We start from the raw sequence: 23,280 nt of genomic DNA, 5'->3' as shown, positions 1-23,280 counted from the left end.
CGGCACTGGATGCTCCTCCCGTATCGGCCAGAACGGAGGTGAATCCGTCGTTCACCGGGCAGATATGTCCACTTCCTATGAGACCGCCATCGGAATGGCCGGGCGCCCAGGCGATGATGCTCCAGTTGAGGGGCTCACGATGAACGAGGTAGGAAGCTCCTCTAACATAGGCTCAACCCACGCAGGAGGCCCCTCGCACGCGCGCGACTCCACCGCCAGAGGGCAGGGTTCTGGGATTCGGACCGAGTGGGCCGAAACTCGGTGAAATTCGCCCATCTCGGTGGAGCCTGAGACAACACTAAACCGGCCAAAAAAATTCGGCCCAATTTGAATTTTCAACCCAGCCCAAGGTCCAAAACAGCCCTCAAGTATTTGCCCTAGTATAAAAGTGCAAATCTCACACCAAAATACCCTAGTTCACTCGTTCTCCTCCCTGTGCACCTTCCCTGGTGGCGGCTGGTAGAGAGACTAAGACGGAGATGTGGAGCAGCAGCTCCGGCGTCCTCCTCTGTCTCCAGCGTCCTCCTCCGTCTCCCAGCTCCATCTCCTCCTATTCCCCTCCACCATCTTCTCCTTGAGTCCCTAATCCTCATTCCCTCATGGTGGCGTCGTGCGGCAGCGATGGCACCAGTGGTCAAGGCAATGGCGGCGGCAGTCGGACGAGGAACAGGGGCAACGCAACAGCACCAGATGCACGCATTGGTGTTGGTGATGCTACCGATTTGCCACTAGGAGCTGCGGTGCCACGATCTCCACCAGCTTGCCAAGGTAAAGGAACAATGCCCCCTATTTTGTTAGAACTAATGATGTTTGTGTGAAATGTATAGCAAGGCCATGTATGTCTTTGTTGCTTGTCCTTTGGCCAGCATACCTGTTCTGCTCTATATTGCAAGGTCAAAACACATGCAAATCTAGTGTCTTTTGTTGAGCAAAGGTCCTCAGTAGATAATGATAGTTGGCTATAGATGGATATACTTTAGTATAATGGGAGCAGATGCCTTTCTAATTGTAAAAAAAAACAAGATTCTATGCAGTATAGAGTAATGATCTGAAGCCTCAAGAGTCAAGACTAGCAATTTAATTCTATTCATGCTGATGTTTATTTAAAATCTACCCATTCATGCCTTCTTAGTTCTATGCTTGGATAAGCTTGTGAATTTTGCAGCCAAATGAATGAATGATGCACAGAAAGCAGCATAGTTTTGAGTCCATGCTCTATAGCTTGGTTAGCTTATTACTAGTTGAATTAAATTGATACGTGAATTTCCTACCCCTTTTTTTTTGCTAATTTTATGCATCAAATTTTTTTTGGACAGTAGGTCTAGGAAACATTGAAGATGTGTGGAATCATGGCACAAAGCTTGCTGGCCAGGGCTTTAGATGTGGGTATTGTGGGTTCACAAACAAAGGTGGAGGTGCAACCCGACTAAGGGAGCATCTTGGTGGTATAACAGGCGAAGTGAGGTCATGCAACACTGTGCCCCCGAATGTGCGGCATGCAATGAGGGAGGGTCGACAGTTGTCAAGGAAAAGGAAAGAGAGAGAGAACATCAAAAACTCTGCTTGGAGAGAGAGCTTATGCAAGGGCTAAATGGTGGAGAAGAGGTGATTGATCTTGGAAGTGATGAAGAAGGGTAAGTTCAGATGGAAATAAGAAACTCATTGAGAGATAAGAACCTTTCTCGTGCAATAGAAAGAAGGCGTGGGAGTGGGAGTGGTGTCCGTGTTTCTCTTGGTAAAAAGAGTATCACTGCCTACTTTGATAAGGACTTGGCACGCAGCAAAGTATCCTTGCAGCCTAGGATTGACACTGTTCTTTTGGTGGGATCTAGAGAGAAATTGGGCCAAGCTTGGGCAAAGTGGTTCCATGCGAACGACATTGCTGGGTTGAAAGCTGATTGTCCGTACTTCTGTGCTGCAATGAAACTTACTCAACAACTGGGCGCTACAACACAAATTCCTACTGCCAATGGAATTGATGGGGAATATTTGCAAGCAAACTTTGAGGAAGCAGAACATTCTCTTGAACAGTTCAAGCAAGACTGGAAGCAATATGGTGTGACTATTATGTGTGACTCATGGACAGGACCTACCGGCATGGCTATCATCAACTTCATGGTGTACTGTAATGCACGCATGTTCTTCCATAAGTCTATTGATGTATCTGCTCACAAGCAAAGCGCAGGTAAATGTTTCTGCATGATATATCAATGTCTCTCAAGTTTCCTTCCTTTCCTATTAAGTTCTTGCTATGCAATTTGCTGTGGTTATTAAGTTTACGCTATGCAATTAGTTTCAACTATCAGCTACAGATAAAAACTGTATTTACTGCCAATAGATACTAAAATTAATTGTTTCGTTGTCACTTAAGTTGTCTTCCTTTCCCTTTAAATTTCTGCCATGCAGTTAGTTTCAACTATTAAGTCGAAATATAAGTTGTATGTATTACCAATAGATACTAAAAATAATTGTTTTGTTGTCACTTAAGTTGTCTTCCTTTCCCTTTAAATTTCTGCCATGCAATTAGTTTCAACTATTAAGTCGAAATATAAGTTGTACGTATTACCAATAGATACTGAAAATAAATGTTTTGCTGTCATGCAGATTTTATATATGAAGAGATTAGAAAGGTTGTTGTTGAGGAGATTGGCCCTCAACTGGTTGTCCAAATCGTCACAGACAATGGGTCAAACTACAAGAAAGCATGTGAGAGGCTTGTTGCACAGTATAAGCATATCTTTTGGCAACCATGTGCTGCTCACACTATCAACCTCATGCTGAAAGACATTGCTAAGTTTCGGAGGGTTAATAATGTTGTTGCAAGTGCCAAGTTGATATGTAGGTTCTTTTACAACCATAACAGGTTGCATGATGAGATGAAGAGGATGATCGATGGGGAGTTAATAAGGCCCAATGCTACGCGTTTTGGAACTGTGTTCATGTTTCTTCAGAGTTTTCTTGACAAGAAAGACAAGCTCCGAAAATGGATGGTTTCAAAAGATTTGAAAGAAAGTAATTGGACAGATGATGAGAGCTATGACTACACTGAAGCATGCTTGACAAGCAGTACATGGTGGTCAGCACTGGAGTGGGTAGTAGGTGCAGTGAAGCCACTCTATTTGGTGCTGCGATATGCTGATACACAAAAGAATTGTACACTCCCCGGTTTCAAGACAAGAATGATGGCAGCCATACATGCAATGGAAGCTCAGCTTGGTGGAGGGTCACGTCAATTCCAAGCATTCATGAGTAAGGTGACCAAAAGAGTTTGCAAGATGGAAACAAATACACTAATGGTTGCAGGTATTGATCAATCTATTAATAACAAATTAACAATTTACATATGTACTGCACTGGTTATATTTCTAACTTCTCTTTTCCACCATTCACTTGTAGCTGCTGTTCTTGATCCGGATACTCACTATAAGTACAACTTCAGCAAAAATCCTGTATATGCTTTGGCGCTAACAGATGCTTTGGAGAAGATGGCAGAGACACCCGATGATGCCGTTCAGGCAATAAAGAAGTAGTGAATTTTAAGGAGTGCATTGGGAAGTTTAATCGGCATGTGGCACGTGCTGGAGCGTCATCTATGTCCCCAAGTAAGTCTTATCTATCCTATCATAGTTCTATCTTTAAGCACTTTAAGAAAGAGTTGTAATTAAATGCTAGTTCATATGGATTATCTCTTTGCTGTTGAAAAATATCCAGATTAACTAATGTAATAACGTAGATAAATTTTGCATTCATTTTTATGTAGTAATTAGCATATCTTTCTGCAATTAAGTGAGTGATCAAATTACCTTTATCTGTAATGATATTCTTATTTGGCAGGTGCTTGGTGGTTCCAATTTGGAGAAGTTCCTACCTTACAAAAGTATGCATTGCGTATTGTTTCGCAATGTGTGTCATCTAGTGGCTGTGAGAGAAACTGGAGCACTTTTGCATTGGTGCATACGAAGATTAGGAACCGACTAAGCTACAACAAGCTACATAAGCTTGTGTATGTTCATTATAACTTGAAAGTACGTATCCAAGAGAATGAGAGTGGACAACAAAAGGAAGTTGATCCATGTGCTATCATGTTGGATGCTGCAGTATTTGATGAGGAAAATCCAATATGGGACTGGTTAGATAAGTCCACTGATGAAGTAGGCCCTTCTTTGATTGGAATGTATTAGAGCTTTGAGAGGGATTTTGCTGCTGGTGGTAATAGGAAAGGGAGGAGGACAAGAGTGGATGTGGAGGGTGAGGAGATTGAGTTTGAGGAAAGTGAAGATGGGGATGAAGAGGATGAATTTGATGACACCTCATCTGGTGGTGAAGATGATAACAATCATGATGATGGTATTGATGAACTCACTGCTAATAATGATGACAATTGTGATGAGCATATGGGACCTCAACATGGGTTGACCAAGATGAGCTTGTGAGAACATCAACCAGGGTTGATCAAGACATAGAAGCTTCAGCTGGATCTGGACGACTCAAGCGAAAGAAGAGGAGGATCCAGAGCCTCTACATGAGAGAGTAGCAAGTCACTTATGTAAGTTGCATGCCCCATTTATGATTTTGGCTAGTGTTGATTATATCAGTTTCATGCTTAAGTATAATACTCTCTGAAATAATAATATTTGTATCTTCATGAGTTTTTGTTCTTCTGCCAATTTGATTGTGCTTGGTTTGACATGTTTCAGCCATGCTGAGCATATTTTGTACTTGTCATACCATTCTCAACCAGTTGATCCAGTTGATTCACCAAAAAACATTCTTAATATGTTTTATGCATGATGTTCAGGTACAGTCCAGCAACTATGGAGCATTTTTTTGGGGGCATATATGATCATTCGGCGTCATGGTTGGACACCATCAAAGTGAATGGTGCCAGTGACAACTGACATTTGATAGCTGACTTTTGGGTGTATGGCTGTAATTCTTTTGGGTGTATATATGGCTGGACTGTAATTATTTTAGACTTTAGACTCTATGATGGAGTGATGACTAGACTTACGGACTACAATTATGTGGTTATGACCATGAACTTGCTATTAGCAGTATGCATATGCAGTTATGAACTTGGCTTTAGCCTTTAGGACTGCATTATTGCATTTGTAATGAACTTGGAAGTAAAACTGGTACTACTGTTATTCTGGTTATTCTGCTTGTGTGCTGATGCTTGGAGCCTGGATGATCCTTCGATGATTTTAGCTAGTTGTCTGATGATTGTTTTAAAATTTGCATCAATGGTGTTATTCTGCTTATGTGCTGAGGCCGGTATGATCCTTTCTTTTTTCCTCCAGTTTTCAGCTTGTTTGTTTAAAAATTGCAGCAAATTTGGTCAAATTTTGTCCGAAATTTCTGAAATTTCCGAAATTCGTCTGTTTCGGTGAGGCCCGAATTTTTTACGCAAATGAATCCCAGAACCTTGCCAGAGGGTCTTGCTCAGGGAAGCAGCATGCAACCTCAGTGGCAGAGGTCGTGGCGTTGTCGTCGTAGTCTCCCGGCGCCTCCACGCTTACACCTTGCTTCGGAATGCTTCGGCGCCGCCGCTGCCTACATCGTCTTCGTCAGGTTCCGCATGCAAGCGCCCCCCGAGGCATCCTCCGGGGACGGAGGACAACGAGCCACGTGCCGGGAGGCCGGTGAGTTGCCACCACGAGCTGAGAGTCGTGGCGGGCCATTCGCCACCGACGTCGCAGCACGCCTTGGCCGCTTGCAGTCCCTGGCGAGGTGATGGAACTCGTGGCAGTGCAGGCAGCGCCGTGGCAACTGGCAGGTCGCTACTCAGTGCGAGTAGGAAAGGCAGTTCAAGCATCGGCCGAGAAGCTCTACGGAGATCCTCCTGGCGCGCTGAAGCTGCTTCGTGCCGTGGCAAGGCTCCGGCGGGCCAGTCGCCGGTCACGTCTCATGACGGCGGAGGATCTCCCGCCACCCATTGGCGTTGGGGGCAGAGACCCGCACGCGGCGGCTGAGGCGTTGGAGGGCAGGGATGCGGCCCTCGATCGGGCGAGCAGGCATGCCGTGAACTAGCTACGGACGTGGCCGGCTGCGCTTCCGCCGCCTTTGCCCCGGCCCGTGCCGACCAGCCTCCACTACGCTGTGCCCCAGAGTCGTGCAAGAATGCGTCTGACCGCGCGGCGGGGACACAGTGACCGTCTTCACCGGGTGACGAGCGGCGTCCAGGTAGGAGATGGGGTGGATGTCCTCGGAGTTGTCACCATCGGCGTCTGCCCATCGGCGCTGCTTCGTGCGCCCTCGTGACTTAGGGTAGAACGGAGTTGCATCCGGCAACAGCAGGGGTGAGCAAGGGCACGCACCCGCGGACCTAGACAGCCCGGAGAGGTCGACGGCGACGGTGGCGCCAACCACCGGTAGAGGAGCCGCATCCTCTTCAACCTCGTCGGATGTCGATGATGATCAGCGACTCATCCTCTAGGGGTAGAACGGCGGTGGGACAGCCCTCCGGCTCCGCGACTGGCGACGGCGCAGGTTGCGAGGGAGTGGCAGCTGTCGCAGGTGCCGGGGGCAGGAGCGGCTGCCCGGCGGCCACCAACTGCGACAACATCGAGGAGGAGGCGGAGGCAGCGCCAACGGAGGCCGCATGCAGCAGCGCCAGCTAGAGGGCAGAGCTCCCGTTGTCTGCTGCCGGCGAGTCTCGAGGTCTGGCACGTGGGCCACCAGATCCGGCAGGGGAGGGAGCAGGGTCCACCGGTGCCTAGGTGGAGGCCAGCGGCAACGGGGAGCCCGCCTCAGACTTGGCCCTGGATCCCGATCTGGGCATGGGGCTCACATCTTCGCCGACGGCAGGCCGGCGAGGGGAAGGGGGCGTGGAGGTGGTGGCGGACGGCGAGATGACTAGGGTGGCGGCCGGCGGCGACGGCGGTGGCAGACCCCGAAACCCTAGGGTTAGGGTGGCCACGCCATGGGAAGCAGGGGCCTCAGCGCCAGGGGTAGGAAAGGGAGGGGATGGGGAGGAAGATGGGGAGGAGGAGGGGGCAGGGGTGCCGGTGCCTGGGCGGCGACCGACGCCACGGCGGTGTCGGGGGAGGGGGCGTCACGGTGGGGGCGTCGGGGTCAGGGGAGGGAATGTTTCCAAGTCGTCCCCTTGGAATACAAGTGACAAAAACCATTTTTCTATTAAATACTTTTCATTTACCAACCAATCACCATTAATCACGTTAATGGTAGTGTCTGATTAGGGAAAAAAATGAGGCTACATATGTCTTTTATATTCTCTCTTAAGTTATCTTAAAATTCCTAAAATGCACTGTATTACAGGACAGAGGGAGTAGGTAATAAATCCAGGAAAGAATATGTGCTGACAGGACATACATATATATATATATATATACATATATATATATATACATATATATACATATATATACATATATATACATATATATACATATATATATATATACATATATATACATATATATATACATATATATATATATACATATATATATACATATATATATATATATATATATATATATATATATATATATATATATACCCTACGTCCCAAAAAGAAAAGCCTTTTAGGTCTGTCCAGCTTCAAAGCTGAAATGCCCTTTTTTTCTTTTAAAGACGGAGGGAGTATATATACGAGAGATCGATGCAAGAAAAGAATCGATCTCTTTACTCTTTGCTTCCCTGGCAAGAAACGTATAAACGGAAAGAACGTTGATCGAGTAACTTCTCTGCTCTTACAAGATGGCTATATGGTTATTGAAGATGTACATGTAGAAGCCACACATTTCAGAGACCAGAATAAGTCAGAAGCATACTTGGGGCGCACGTTTAATTTTGCAAGAAGTAACCGAAGCATCCACCGATTCCGAGGTATGCCTGCAAGTCTGAAACAATATTTTAAATTAGTCATTGAAAATGTGCCTGCTTTGATCATCGTACTCACAAATCACGGTCATTAAGCTCATTGAACCAAAGCAATCAGATCCGGGGCGACGTACGTACAGAGTAGTACGTGATGCATGTTGTCAGGTGATCTGCATGCAGTGAGATCTTGCGAGATCGGCTAGTAGCAAGCTGCAGGGGCGGGCTCAGGATTTCAATTTTGGGTATTCGAAATAGGGGGAGAGATTTTTTTTTCACAACCCAAAGTCTAATAGTTGTATAATATATAGCGGTGCAAGCATAATTTTCTAAAGTCAGATTTTTAGAATTGGTCATAAATTGAATATGTTTAGCATATGAAAGTACTAAACTACTAATTATCAAAATATATCATTAACCTTGGGAACATTCTTCCTCTTCATGTTCTCTTCTTTGCAGCGGCTATTTCCAAAAAAAGCCTTTATATTAACCGTTGGAACATTCTTCGTCTTCATGTTTTAGACCTACAAATCAACAATATGGTCTTTCAGTTTAAATACTAACCATGCTAACTTTGTTAAATATGTGTACTGCACTTTAAGTACTCGCAAATCACTGAATCAAGCTTCACAAATCAGTTAATCAAGTTTCAAAGTTCAATTGTTCAAATATATGCAATCAACCAACCATCCCTGGATTCAAATGGAAAAAGTAATCCTAAATCCTAATCCAAAATCACAGGATTCACAGTACTACATTCAGCTTCCAATCTAGGTTCTGCAGAGAAAGTTACAAGTTAAAAGTGACTGCTTTGCACTATCCGTTGTCTGACAAGTGAACATGAGATACTGTCATACTGGAGAGAACCAATCAACCAAAATTTGTTAGTTATCTCGGGACGCTGGGACAGGGACGGAGATCTGGTCGGTGGATGGTGGCGTGGTGCGCCGGCGCTGGGCCCGGGCAGCTGGGCGGCATCGTGGCGTGGGGCAGCGCGGACCGCAGGGCGGCGGAGCGGTATTGGCGCACGGCGCGTCGGCGGCGGACCGGCAGACGGCAACAGCGGCGTCGATGCGGGCGCATCCTCCCGCTGGGGCGCTGGGCGCTGGCGGCGCCTCTGCTCCCGTCGTGAGAGAGAGAAGTGGTGAACAGGGGGAGAATCTAACGGGGAGGGGAAGAGTTAGGGTTAATTATAGTTTGGGCTTTTTTTTTGCTATTGGGCCAATGGGCCTCAAATAATGAGGAGAGGAGGAACGTGGGATGATGTCAGGCTTTTTAGTTTGGGCTTCTTGGGATGAATAAGCCTCTTTTCTATTTTTTCTATATATACATATGATGAAATATGGACTTCATATATGTAATCTTTTGTCAAAAAAATCTTGGGTATTCATTTGAATACCATAAATCATAGTGGGCCCGCCCCAAGCAGCGCAGGCGTGACGAACAAGACGCATTGAGGGCGGGTGGCCGGTGAGCAGGCGACACAACGAGTGCGGGGGACTGACGACGATCATCGTGCACGTGTAGAGGAAAGGTGATGCACGGTAATTTTGTTGTGTTGTTGGCCATGGCTCTGACCTGCCGTTGTGAAGAAGAACCACCCCCACCTCCGGTTTAAGACCGACCTAATGCGGGTATCTACATCTGATCATTTTTGTAAACTTATTAATTCGGTAGTTCAACACAATGCAGGAAATTACATGAGAATAATTGCATAAGTAATATCTCTCTCGTTTCAACCACTTCACATAATTACATACTAGTACAACCCAAACCCAGCCCCCCGCGCTGAATGGCCAGACGTTGTCAAACCTACACCTCACTCGAATACGTATGTGGTTATGGAGCTAATGACCGTATTGCATCGATTTAGCAAGCTTAATGACCATGATTTGTGGTTTTCTGAGTACGATGACCAAGGTAGACAAGTACAAGTAGATGCATTTTACTCATTGTACAATACCAATGAATTGAAGTATGTATGTATTATCTTTTGGTTGATAGTGTCAAGAGCAGTGGCTGGAACAGGACAAAAATGACACGAGGCACACCATCTATGAATAGTCATCAAGTAAATCTTTTGTAAGGTATGACAATTTTTGTTTCAGAATTTTTTAATTATATAGCACCAAAAATCTCGTGTTTTGAAAAACAGGACCGAAAGGTTTGGTTCATTGTAGTATCAGCATGGAAACATTTGTAAGCCTCTCTTTTAAGCGTTTTGCAGTTATGTCCACCAAACCCTCAAAAAATAAAAAGAAAAAAAAGGCCCCGATTTACTTCTTTCAAGTTGTCTCGAGCTATTCCTGGCAGTAAATATCTTGCATCTTAAAAGCTCATATCCGGGCTTCGTATTTACATAGAATTAGTACCTGTTACTATTTTTACAACTAAAATCATTTTAAAAAGTATACTAATATATAGCAAACATCAAATTGATCTATCGAAAGTACGTATAGTTTTTTTATTAACAGAGTAGATAGATGTTCACGTACATGTACGCACACTTACCCGTATGAATGCACACATACACAACCTACCTGTATGAACGCCTAAGGGAGACTGGTCCCGCAGATCTTGAAATCTACAAAAGTCACCACAGCCACCTTACTCTCAATTGGTACATCTCCTACCATTGAAACAATTCAGTGATAAATGAGACACACTGCACGTCAAACCTAGGATAACCCTGCACGTCAAACCTAGGATAACCCTGCCTTACTGAGACGCACCAGTTGTGAGTCTGCTAATGAAGCAGATGCCCCTTGGCCCATGCCATCCAACCTAGCTAGTCCTTGCGCTGCCTGGCCTCCCTCAGGTCTAGCACGTGCCAGGGGGGGCTGGGCGAAAGCGAGTGGTCCATGATTCACTGGTGGTATCAGAGGGAAATCTAAGCATGAGTATCGTGAGTATGTCCGACAAGTCAACCTCCAAAGGGAGGGCCACTGTGGGGGGTATGACCTCGGGTACCCACGGTGCACCGGTTGGGCCTCGATCTCCGGAGACGGCCCGGCTTATAAGCGTGCAGACGGCGTCATCAGCATGGCCCAGCCTACGGGCATACCACCTTGTGGGACAAGGCGCGGATCGCTGCACCCTGCGAGACACCCGGAGGATATCCCTGAAGGCACGCGATTTGATAGGATAGACCCTGGGAAATTTGTAACCGATCGGTACTTGCCGATCGGAAGTGATACCGTATCAATCTGTAACCCTACCCCCCCAGCTATATAAGGCGGGTAGGGAGTTCCCTCATTTCCAACTTCATCCCATACGATAGCCAATACTATAAGTAGATACACAAGAGTAGGGTGTTACACCTCGCCGGTGCCCCGAACCTGTATAAACTCTTGTGTCTCTACCGCCCTCATGTTCTTGTTCTCGCGCACCTCTCGTTACAAATCTACCATTGTGGGACACCCCTCGGTGGACTACCGAGCAAGTTTTGTCGACAGTTGGCACGCCAGGTAGGGGTGTGCATCTGATCTACATCGAGCAAGATGGTATGTGTTTCCAGTTCAGTTTTCTCCCCTACTCCCAGCCAGATCTTCACTGTTGGAGCGATGACATAGATCATCAACGCCAACGGGAATGGGGAGGTCATTGAGCTCCCACCCGCTGCACCAGCAATTTCACCAGCTCCAACACCGGCCTCGGTAGCTCTTGTGCCGGCCCCACCGACTTCGCTGATCTCTGCATCAGCACCGCCGACTTCTCCGATCTCGTCGCCGGTGCTGCCGAGCTCTTCGGCCCTCGCTCTGGCGATAGTTATTTCACCAGATCTAATCTCGGGACAGGCCTTGAGATCGCCATCGCCGACAACTCGCTGACCCTTCCCCCGCTATAAGGGGTGGACGATCTCTAACGATGATCTGATTTCATCCATTGACCGCGTTGGGGAAAAGCTCGCCGAATGCCTCGCCATCGCCGAGTCGGCATCTGCCCCCTCATCAAAGCACGTCGAGCGGCGCCAAGCTCCGCCTAGATCCATTCTGGCCGGTCCGAGCTCACTCCCCTTCGGGCTCATCAACTCCGCTGCCGTTCACCAAGCAGACATCGCCGACCTGGCGGCAATCTCTACGATGGAGACACGCTCGCCGACCTCTCTTCCCCAACGATCAACATGATGCAGATCTGGGAATTCCGTGGAGAGTCCCTCTACAACATACTAGAGGAATCCACGAGCCTCGAATCCCAGGGTTCGACAACAACTGCGCCTATGGACTCCTGCAACTTCCCTACCAGACCACCCAGGTTTGGTGGAGAGATCATCACCGTTAGCGTGGACGAGCCTGTACCCGTCCTCGAAACCGAGCAAGAGCGCATCGCTCGCGAGGCAAGAAACGCCAATCGGCAAACTCACTGGAACAATGAAGCCACCCTCCGCCAAGCCGAACAAGATCTGGAGCAAGCGGAACGGGGCAAACCCGACTCACAGGGTCGATCACGACCTGTACGCCGCAACCTCTCCCAGGAGTTTCTCCGCATCGACGGCGAAGATATTTACCAAACTCCGAGCGCCAACTTAGCCGTCACCGCCCACGAGCTCGCCAGAATGGGCAATTCGCCCGTAGTCGCCAAGATTGCCGCAATGGTCAAAGTGGCCCATTGTCAGGTCAATGAAATCTGAGGAGCCCCTTCCTTCGGCACGGCCTCCAACTGACAATCCGCCGCAAGCCACCACTCCAACCAACGTCGTCCGGGCAATGTGCTCTTCACCCCAGAGACGTCGGTGGCGATGAATAAGTCGACCAGGGGCGCGACTCTAGAGATCATATCAATAACAGATGAGATGTCCGCCGCCATATCGATGACCGTCGCAATGGGCGCCATAGGGATGAGCTCAGCCACCGCAATAACTACGACGATGAGTTCGGCAACCCGGTGGCAGCCCTTCGACCTCTCAGGGGCACCGCCGATGGCGTGGCGGAAGAAGACACCGACGGCCCGCCTGCATTTACCCGTGAGCTCCGCACCTTGATTTGGCCCCATAGGTTCAAGATCACCGGGGTCGAGCCATATGACGGACGCATGAACCCGACGCAATGGTTACAAACCTACGCCACAGCCGTTCATGCCGCCGGAGGCGACAACAAACTGATGGCAAACTATTTTCCCGTAATGCTCACACCCGCGGTGATGGGCTGGCTCACCGGCCTCGCCTAGGACTCCATCAGATCTTGGGACGAGCTCAAGAAGGCCCTCATCGACAACTACATGGCCATTTGTGTTTGCCCGGGCTCGAAGCATGACCTCGCCCGAGTGTACCTGAAACCGGGCGACACTCTCCGCTCCATCATCAGGCATTTCTCTATGGTCTGGAACACGATCGCTAACATCGCCGAGGTCGAGGTCATCACCGCCTTCACCATGGGCATCCACGATCGCGACCTCCGAGCCAAGTTCAACCGTAAACCTCCTTCGACAATTGAGGAGATGCTCAAACGGGCAAACGAATACGCCGACGCCGAGGAGGCCGTGATTCGCCGAACCGAAGACACCAGAAACAGGCTGCCCCCTCACCCTCCTCGCCGCGATGATGATCACCACGACAACAATCGGTGAGATAACGATCATGGTCTCGATGACGACCGCCGAGACAGGCCTGAGGGATCCAGATCCCAGTTCCGGAGACGCCGACCCGATCACGTCATGACTACGTCAGAGCAGCCTCGCTCCAAGCGCTCCTATGACGATACCTATCAGAAGGTCCTCGACGGGCCATGCCCCGTGCACAAGAACGCCAAGCATAGGATGCGCGACTGCATCCTGCTCTCCAAAACTTTCAGTGAACAAAAGGGCAAGGACAAGAACAACGGTAACTGGGACAATCGGCCACCACCCGACGGCGACGCCCCCCTTTGAAGACCACGAGCTGGAGGTGAACACCATCTTTCAGTGGCTACCACTGATGACTAAGGAAATTGATTACAACTCTGACACCATCTACGTCCTTTTTGGCCATCAGCCCCAACAGCTCTTTCACCTGATCGAACTTATCATCTTGCGGTGGATCCACCCAGCGAGTTGTCGAAACGGGGAGAGTATCGATGTCTTCAGACAGACTGTCATCAGCGTTCTCAATGTAGAACCACTTCTCCTTCCAAGACTTCACCGACGTATTTAAACGGAGATCTAGATACTGCTTGTACTTGCCCTCCCTCAACCCAAAGTATACACCGCCTACTATGCGTTGCGCGCCGCTAGCAGCAGTGGACTTCAACTGGTAGAACCAGCGGAATAGGTGGAAATGGGGTTCAATCCCAGGAATGACTCACAAAAATATACAAAGATTGCAACCTGCAGCACGCTATTCGGTGACAGCTTGCACAGAACTATCCCGTACCAGGCAAGAAGACCCTAGAACCATCTACTTGCCGTTAACCCTAACCCGCGGGAGAAGGACTAGAAGACGACCAGCTCACCAGGTTTCGGCTTTGGATACGCGTCCTTGCCCGGCACGCGCCACTGCGCCATCGCCTAGTCTGGTAGCACGCTGTCGATGACCAGGTCCTCCAGCTCTGCCTGTGTAGTGGTCAATGGCTACCACTCCTTTCAGAACGCCACTAGCACCGTCGCATCCCTCACTGCCTTCGACACCTTGCATGGAGCCATCGATTGCTCTCAGGGGTGCGGATCTGGATCTAGGGCTGCGGATTTGGAAGAGGAGGGTGGAAACCTCGCCGCCGACGGCTGCAATCACCGATTGAGGATGAGTGCGGATGGAAGTAGAAGAGTGTGGAATGGCTCGCCCCACTCCGCCCACTGCTTTTATACCCGCTAGGTTTTTTTGGGGAACCGCGCCGCGTCTCTTCGAACCCTTCGCGCATCAACCGGGCTGTGGCCCATCAGATATCCGGCCCATTTAGCAACGCAATTGTTTGCTACACTCGGGGACTGCTTGCTAGCACAGTCAGTATCTCAGGTTCTGAATTTTCTTAACCCTGTCGCCACGTGTCTACACCACCTACCAACTGGCTCAGGGACTACATGGCTACATGTCATTTGGCGATGACATTTTCTCATTTCTTCAACCCTGCTACAAGACTTCTATGGCGTCTTCCAGCAGGCTCGGGGACTAAGTGGGCACACTTCACCTTGTGGTGAAATGAGTTTTTTTTCTCGACTATACTCAGGGACTAAGTGGGCACACTTCACCTTGCGGTGAGCGTACTAACTTCTGTCGCCCAGAGCTTGTGGAACATTGCTCGTGATAAGGTATTGATCACTCACAAGTGGGCACAGTTGTGTCAAATTAAATTTCTCGCAAATTTGTGTTTTCAATTTTGAGCACCTTACAACCATCGGACTAGACGTCAACCAAAGCTAAGACCGGCGTGTCCACTCTTGGAGCTCAGACATAGCGCCACATACCTCACCGACCTCTCCAAATAGCTCGGACGACCTATGGCATTACTCGCCGACCTCTCCAACAGCTTGGACGACCTGTGGTACTGTTCGCCGACCTCTCCAGCAGCTCAGACGACCTACTGCACTGCTCGCCGACCTCTCCGACGGCTCGGAAACCCTGCCACGGTACTTGCCGAGCTTGTTGAAGGCTTGGTGTCTCCATCGTACCGTATGTTGAACTCCGTCGACTTGCTGCCGCAGGCGTCATGGCTTACGGTGCTGATCTTGCCCGATGGTAACAAGGCGCTCGGGGACTAGCTGTGGGGGGGTATGAACCCGGGTACCCACGGCGCACCAGTTGGGCCTTGATCTCCGGAGACGGCACAGCCCATAAGCGCGCAGACGGCGTCATCAGCATGGCCCGGCCTGCGGGCATACCACCTTGTGGGGACAAGGTGCGGATCGCTGCACCCAACGAAACACCCGAAGGATATCTCTGAGGGCACGCGATCTGATAGGATAGACCCTGGGAAATTTGTAACCGATCGGGACTTGCCGATCGGAAGTGATACCATATCAATCTGTAACCCTACCCCCCAGCTATATAAGGCGGGTAGGGAGTTCCCTCATTTCCAACTTCATCCCATACGATAGCCAAAACTATAAGCAGATACACAGGAGTAGGGTGTTACACCTCGCCGGTGGCCCTAACCTGTATAAACTCTTGTGTCACTGCCACCCTCTTGTTGTTGGTCTCGCGCACCTCTCAATACAAATCTACCATCGTGGGACACCCCTCGGTGGACTGCCGAGCAAGTTTTGTCGACAACCACCCCTCCTTGGTCCAAGGTACTAAGAGCAGCTCCAACGTGTGTACTAAGGTGGTGCTAGGAGGAGAGAGGAAAGAGAAAACATGGTGCAATACATTGGAAGGGTGGTGCTAGCTTAGCACTCTTTGGTACATGTTGCCTTTTCTAGCACCCGGTGCAAAGAAGAGACAGGAGAGAGAAACGAAGATTGAGAAGAGATGTGGAGGTTGGGGGAGAGTAGGTTATTCCTTGCGGGTCCCGTTTAAGCAATGCTAGTAGATAGTACACATTGGAGCAAAATAGAACAAGCAAGCTTCACTTGACATGGCAGAGCATAGCACCACAGTGGGTGCAATACATTAAAGTTGCCCTAATATCCATTACACCATACGATGCAGTGGGGGTCTAGTTCCTACACTCCAACGTACTGGTCATCTCTGCCACAATCGCTGATTACAAGGTGAAGAAGGTCCTCGTGGACTTGGGTAGCTCTGTGGATGTCCTCTTCATGCACTCCTTCGATCAACTCCACCTCTAAGGATGCAGGCGGGTACCCGCATAGCACCGCATATAGGCCATTTTTTGTGGGTATTCGCATAACCCTGAAAAGTTTGGCCTATATGCGGGTTCGCGGATATACCCACGCTCATCCCTATCCACATCACCTATAGCCAACTCAGCCTGGTGACCCAACTTCTCCAAGGCTTCAGCGGAAGCACATCGTCTACTTAGGGAGGATCGATGTCACAGTCAACTTTGTCCATGGCCCAAGGGCTCGCGGTGAGGTCGTCACTTTAGATGTGGTCGACAACACCTACAAGTACAATGTCATCTTCGGCAGGCGACCCTCAACCGCTTATGTGCTGTCCCCACCACAACTACCTCTGCATGAAAATCCTAGGATCGAAGGGGCTCATCATGATCTGAGGGGACTAGACACTCACCCGGAAGATTGAATATTGGCCGTTGTCAGATCAACATCATGTACACGCCCCTCAGCAACGCAGATATAGGGAGAAAACAAGTCTACCCCTTCGCGATGGGTTCCTATAGTGAAACTAGAGGAGAAGTGAAGAGTGTCATCCTCTGCGATGAGGGACCTAAGAAGGTAGTGCAGGTTGGCATGGGCTGAACCGCGCCTTCAAGTCCAAGGTCATCGACCTGCGCCGCGATCAAAATGACATCTTCGCCTGGACCACCAAGGACCTCATGGGAGTCAATCACGGCATCATTGAACATAACCTCAACATTGACCCCATTACCTGCGCCTATGCACAACACCCTAGGGAGATGTACAGAGAATGACACAACATGACCAATGTTGGGGGAGAGAAAAGTTCCCTCCCTTGCTGCCTCCGCCCTAAAGGAACCTCCGCAGCTATGCCGGAGCTTTATCCTGGGCAGGCATTACCAATACTTAACATGTAGGTTTAAGAATCAGAGGCCCAGCCTTATTTGTGGCGTTGAAGGTAGTAGGGCATCGATGCGAAGGAAGGGAAGCTATCATGGAAGGAAGCTCCGAGGCGGAGGATGTAGTGGGGGAAGCAAGAGCGTTGCGCGGAGGAGACAGGGCAGAGGTAGCATTGCATCAGGGTTTCCCCATAGAGACTTAGTCATATAGAAAAAGGGGGGCAAACCATGTAAAAGGTCAAGAGGGTGGGCGCGTCTGTCATGTATAAAAGACCCTAGAGGGGAGGAATAAATGTAAGCAAGTTGGACTTAGGAAACCTTTGTTTCAACAATGGCACCGTCCGTGATTGAACAGACTCACGACCATGTTGGCCATCACAGGAGGCTCTAACAGCGAGCCGGACACCAAGAAACACGCACCAACTTCGCTAGAAGAATCAACCACCTCGCATCCCCCCAATCATCCGCACCAAGTGGTCCTCGGTGCAAATCTCCTTCTCTAAGGAAGATGTCCGTCGCTTCAAGTACCCTCACGCCGACGCCTTCATTACCACAATGACCATAGCAAGATCTAAGGTCCATCGCATCCTAGTCGATGGTGGAAGCTCTGCTGACATTCTCCTTCTCAACGTTTTCGATGCCATGAAGATTAACCGGAGCCACCTTTAACCCTCCAAGGCCTCGTTAGTTGGGTTTGGGGATCAACAAGTTCACTCTATCGAACAAATCTCCCTACCAATCACTTTTGAAGATCACAACAACAGAAGAACGAAGGACATCAAATTCGATGTCATCGACATGGCCTTCCCTATAGCGCTATCTTCGGCAGACCGACAATCAATGTGTTCGAGGCTATTGTCCACCATGGTTACCTCCTTATATAGGGCTAGAGGTGGTACAGTGGGCTAATGAATAGGAGAAAACCCCCTTGCTATGCTACAGTAGGAGTACAGGTTGCGGTAGAGGTCGCCGGGACACCAGCCACAACATTCGGTCCGGATTGGCCCCAACCTATGAGCACTAGGACCAAAGGATCTTCATGGGGTGCCGAACTGGCCCACGTGCCTGGTGATGGAGGCCCCCTGGGTGACCAGAGGTGACCAGGAGCGGAGGCTGCCCTAGCGGGCCAAGAGAGACATGGACAGTGGACTCCTAGCGCGGACACATGGGGTCGACCCGTGGGTGCTGCCTCACTTCTGGAGCAGTCAAGAGGGAGGGAGAGAGAGAGAGAAGTGCGATGAGGCAGGGCACTGTGCCCCGTCCCATCGGTCTTATCTCCGCTATGATAAGTAGGGATTACGTAGTTGACACAATCCTACTAGCGGCGGGCGTGACGTAAATGTGGTGGTTGGCATCCGACGCGACCGGCTTCGAGGAGAAGGCTTGGCCCGATAGGCGGGGCCTATGACATTGGTCCGAGGTACCCCCGGAGGCCACCCTAGGACTTAGCCGAAAATGATGGTGCTCAAGGTACGGACCTCGGGATGTTCGAGCCTGTGACCTCGGGGTCGCCCGAGCTCGGGCCCTACTTGGCTATGTGCTCTACCTCGATCGGGGGAGAACAACATCCTGAGGTGAAGCTTGGGACTTAGCTGTTGGAAGGCTTCTATCCTAGGGGGCACCTCAGAGGATGCAGCCAAGTGGTGATGATGTGGCGCTTGGTCGCGATGGTCTGGGTCTAATCAGTCGGCCAGAGGCTTGATGCCGTCCTCGGGGATTGATGTCGGACTGACACTGGGCCAGCAAAAGTGCTGACAGGGGGGACCATGGTTCCCAGGGCGTTGACAGGTGTCATGGCATCCGGTGGCTAAAGGACCACCGAACTAGAAAAATATATGAACTGATTAATCACCAAACTCGAAAAATATATGAGCTGATTAGCTATCAGTTTGCGAGGGGGGCGTCATAGCATCCGGTGGCAAAAGGATCATCAAACTAGAAAAATATATGAGCTGATTAATCACCGAAGTAGAAAAATATATGAGCTGATTAACTATTATGTTTCGGAGAGCAGTTGGAAAGGAATCAGGAATCAAAAGCATAGAAATTGAAACACAATAGTGGCAATTATTTTCTCCCATCGAGGGGGATCAACCACATGAGATTCCACTCTAAAAAAAAATACGTTCTTTAAGATTAAATGATGGGTTCAACTAAAAAAAAAAGCTGATTTTCAACATTAAAAAATTAAATTAAGTCTCAAAGTGCATGATTTTAAAATGATGCTAGAATTATTTTTATAAATAATGAAAAATCAGATTTTCTTTGAAAACATTATTATTATTTGATAAGCAAATTCATGCTAACAATATATGTACGTTTGATGCAATCTGCAGGGCTCCAGGTCTAATGGAAGAACATCAGCTGATACAAAATCTTATGGGCAATGGAGACTCTACTACAACTATGGAATGAGTGGGAAATCCACTTGTTAGTGCTCTTGAGCTTCACACTGCAAATATTCCTTTTCTTTGCTGGCAGTCTCCGGCCGCGTAATACAAATACGTTTGTTAGGCTTTCCTTGTGGTTTGCCTATTTGGGAGCGGACTTTGTAGCTGTCTATACCCTTGGATTTCTCTCACGGCAGCAGGGGAATGATACTGGGAAGGGCACATTAAGGGAGACCCACCAATTGGCATTCTTTTGGGCACCCTTCCTCCTAGTCCATCTTGGTGGGCAGGACACCATCACTGCCTTTGCCATTGAGGACAACAATTTATGGTTGAGACATTTGTTGAATCTCACAGCCCATGTTATGCTAGCCTCATATGTCTTCTGGAAGTCAATAGGCTGGCACAAGTTGCAACTTCTAATCCCAGGAATCTTTATGTTTGTTTCCGGAATAATCAAATATGGGGAAAGGACATATGCTCTCAAGTGTGGGAGCCTAAAAAACACCGAGGGACTTACTGCCCGAGGAAATGAAATCCAGCCACCTGAACTGAATCGGGATAACATGTACTTCGGCGTTGTTGGTTTCGCTCTGCGTTCGGCACCAGTTGTCCGTAATTTCTTTGCAGGGTGCAACATAGTACAATTTATGGCAGCCCATATAGATTATATGAGTACATTTGGTGAGCTTGATGGACGCCAGCTGTTACTGAAAATTGAGATTGGGATGATGTACGGTGACCTTTACAGTAAGGCCATGGTCCTTCGGAAAAGGATATGCCTGATATCGGTGCCTCTCTCAGATATCTGCTTTGGTTGCTTTTGTGCTCTTTATTGTAAGCAACAAGCAGAGATACAGTGGAGCAGACATTGCAGTCACCTATGTGCTATTTATTGGAGGATTTTTGGTTGAATTTTGTGCATTAGCAGTTGTTATTATGTCACCATGGACTTGGGGATGGTTGGAATCCCGAAAGTGCCATAAGCTCGCACGCATGTGCTGGTTTCTTCTCTCCTATAATATTAGAAAGCTGGAAAAAAGAATGCTGTGGCCTAACTCTATCGGGCAGTACAATATTCTGAACTATGTAGGCCTTGACCAGTCTTGGTTTTCCAGACAAACGAAGATGTTGATCAGAATGACGGCAAAGATGATTGGAGCTGGAAAGGAAAGGCACTTGATGATTAGCAAGTTACTAGATTCCAAGAGCATCCAAGTGGACAAGGAGATCATGCAGGGTGTTACACTGTATGTTGATGGCATGCGTTCTGAATTAAATGATTTATCAGGCAGGCCATATCAGCAATGGCCTAATCTTCATCCAGTATTGGAAAAATTGCGAGCGCTGTCTCTTGATGATTTTGGATTAGTCATTGTCTTCCTGCATGCACTGACGGAGGTACACTTGCGTACATATTATGATCCTCCAGGCAACATGGATGCATTGGTTGGCGTCTGTCGTAAGCTATCCAACTACATGCTATACCTTCTGGTTACCCATCCTGAAATGCTACCGGTCACTGGCAGTGTGGAGACCACGCTGGAATTCTTCGTTAGCAAGGTTACTGAATACGGAGACAGCGGCAAGGACGCCAATCTGCGAGGAACCCGTAAGCTGCTTGAAGATCTAATGGATTTACATATTATCCAGCCAAACGAAGATACGCTGCAGGAGATTAGAGACCTCTGGCTAAGGCTACTCTTGTATGCTGCGGGCAAGTCCCGGGGAGACACGCACGCGGCGCAGCTAGCCGTAGGAGGAGAGCTGCTCACCTTCGCTTGGTTGCTCATGGCACACCTTGAAATCGGGGATCCCTGGCCTTCCAGGATTGAACTTGGTGATGCAACTGGTACCCTGGGGCCGGACATAGCCTATGTCTTCCCGAAGAAATATAGCAGCTAGCGCTCTGCGGCACACCAAAGAATTTACATTTGAAATTATGTATTTGTTTTACAAGTCTTGTGCAAGTTATTAATTTTAGTGGTTCTCTGTCCATGGTACATATAAAACTGTGAGTATTGTAATAATAAACCAGCCTGTGTAGAGAGGCTAAAAACACTACTTTTCTATTATCAAAAGTTGTGAATATTAATTTAACATGCCTATCATATATAGCCTATTTATGTGTGTGCAATCTCAAGCTACCATGATCAGATTCGAATAAATGTAATTAACATTTCCAGGGACTACAGTCGTCCATCCACTTAGTATATATATAGTAGTGGTCCATGTAATTCAACAAAATTACGTTAAGTTTTTCCGGGCAGTCCTGTAATTCTTAGACAGACCCTCTAAAGACATTTATGTAATTATTATGCCATTAAATTTTTCTGAAATAGTAGGAGTCGTACGTCTAATGACAGATCGGACACCATGGCTTCAGTACAACCACAACCTCTTCATCCCAACCGTTCCGTTCCACTCCCCCCATCCTCTTCTTAACACTTCTTCTTCCGTGTTTATCTTTTTTTCGGGGGGAAGAGGGCTTTATTAATAACTAATATGATTGCTTCATGTAACCAATTCATCCACTGATGATATACCCATATCCACTAGACAACATTATACTGATTCGTATATATTTTTCTTATACCATCAGTAACAAGGTGGTCAATTTATAATATGTACAAATATTACATTTGATAATCAAGGTCGTAGTCCATTGAATATGTATAAATAGTATAATACTAGTACATATGATCCATGGAGTTGGAATCTCAAGACCACATCTCTTGAACCCCACCTATGTTTCACTTGTGATACAACATTTGGCAACTCTTTTTGAAAAAAAAAAGGGTAATAACCACTAATAGAGTCACTGTAAGAATGCTTCCTTGTTCTTTAATATATTCATGTCACTTTTAGTTCAGCTGCCTCAACGGAACTGATTCTTTATCGAGAACATCCCGGTTGGACAACGTCACACTAATGTGCACTTTTCCCCCATTGCATCAGTAGTGAGGCAGTTCATTAAATTTGTACAAATAGTACATCTAACATGTGAAGTTGAAAATCCAATGAATTGTATCAGTAATCCAACTGCATTGGATTTTTAACTTCACAAGTGGGATGTACTATTTCTACAAATTCAATAGGTATTCTTATCAGCGATGTGCATATATTTATGTTCCAGAGCATCAGTAATGAGGCAGTCCATTAAACTTTTAGAAATAGTACATCGACATTTGCGGTTGGATTACTGATACGATTCATTGAACTCCCAACTCCATTTGTTAGATATAGTACTATTTCTATCTCATTACCTCCTCATTGATGTGTGTGTGTTCATATCATTAGTGATGAGACAGTTCATCAAATATATGTAAAAATAGTACATGGAACATGTGGAAGTTGGAACCTTAAGGGTATGTTTAGCTCGCGAAAAAAATTTTTTTGGATATCACATCGGATGTTTGACCGGATGTTGGAAGGGATTTTCGGACACGAATGAAAAACTAATTTCAGAACTCGCCTGG

At 47.8% G+C, this 23,280-nt stretch overlaps 1 protein-coding gene and 1 pseudogene across 1 annotated transcript; both read left to right on the top strand.

The window, feature by feature from the left end:
* The first annotated feature begins 599 nt into the window (after positions 1-599).
* Positions 600-3,530, top strand: LOC127755722 (uncharacterized; annotated as a pseudogene).
* Positions 3,531-7,673: 4,143 nt separating this feature from the next.
* On the top strand, positions 7,674-21,789 carry LOC127755204 (uncharacterized). The gene is made up of 3 exons (XM_052280862.1): positions 7,674-7,851; positions 9,847-9,929; positions 19,748-21,789. Exon 3 carries the CDS (start codon positions 20,741-20,743, stop codon positions 21,704-21,706), a length of 966 nt encoding a protein of 321 aa, XP_052136822.1. The 5' UTR covers positions 7,674-7,851; positions 9,847-9,929; positions 19,748-20,740; the 3' UTR covers positions 21,707-21,789.
* The last annotated feature ends 1,491 nt before the right edge of the window (positions 21,790-23,280 follow it).

Source organism: Oryza glaberrima, chromosome 11, assembly GCF_000147395.1.
Source record: "Oryza glaberrima chromosome 11, OglaRS2, whole genome shotgun sequence".
NCBI lineage: Eukaryota > Viridiplantae > Streptophyta > Magnoliopsida > Poales > Poaceae > Oryza > Oryza glaberrima.
Note: the sequence above shows the minus strand (reverse complement) of the source record. Positions and strands in the feature narration are given on the sequence as shown.

Excerpts from the sequence above, each read along its gene's own strand:
- LOC127755204 (XM_052280862.1), top strand. The coding sequence starts at position 20,741 with ATGTCACCATGGACTTGGGGATGGTTGGAATCCCGAAAGTGCCATAAG.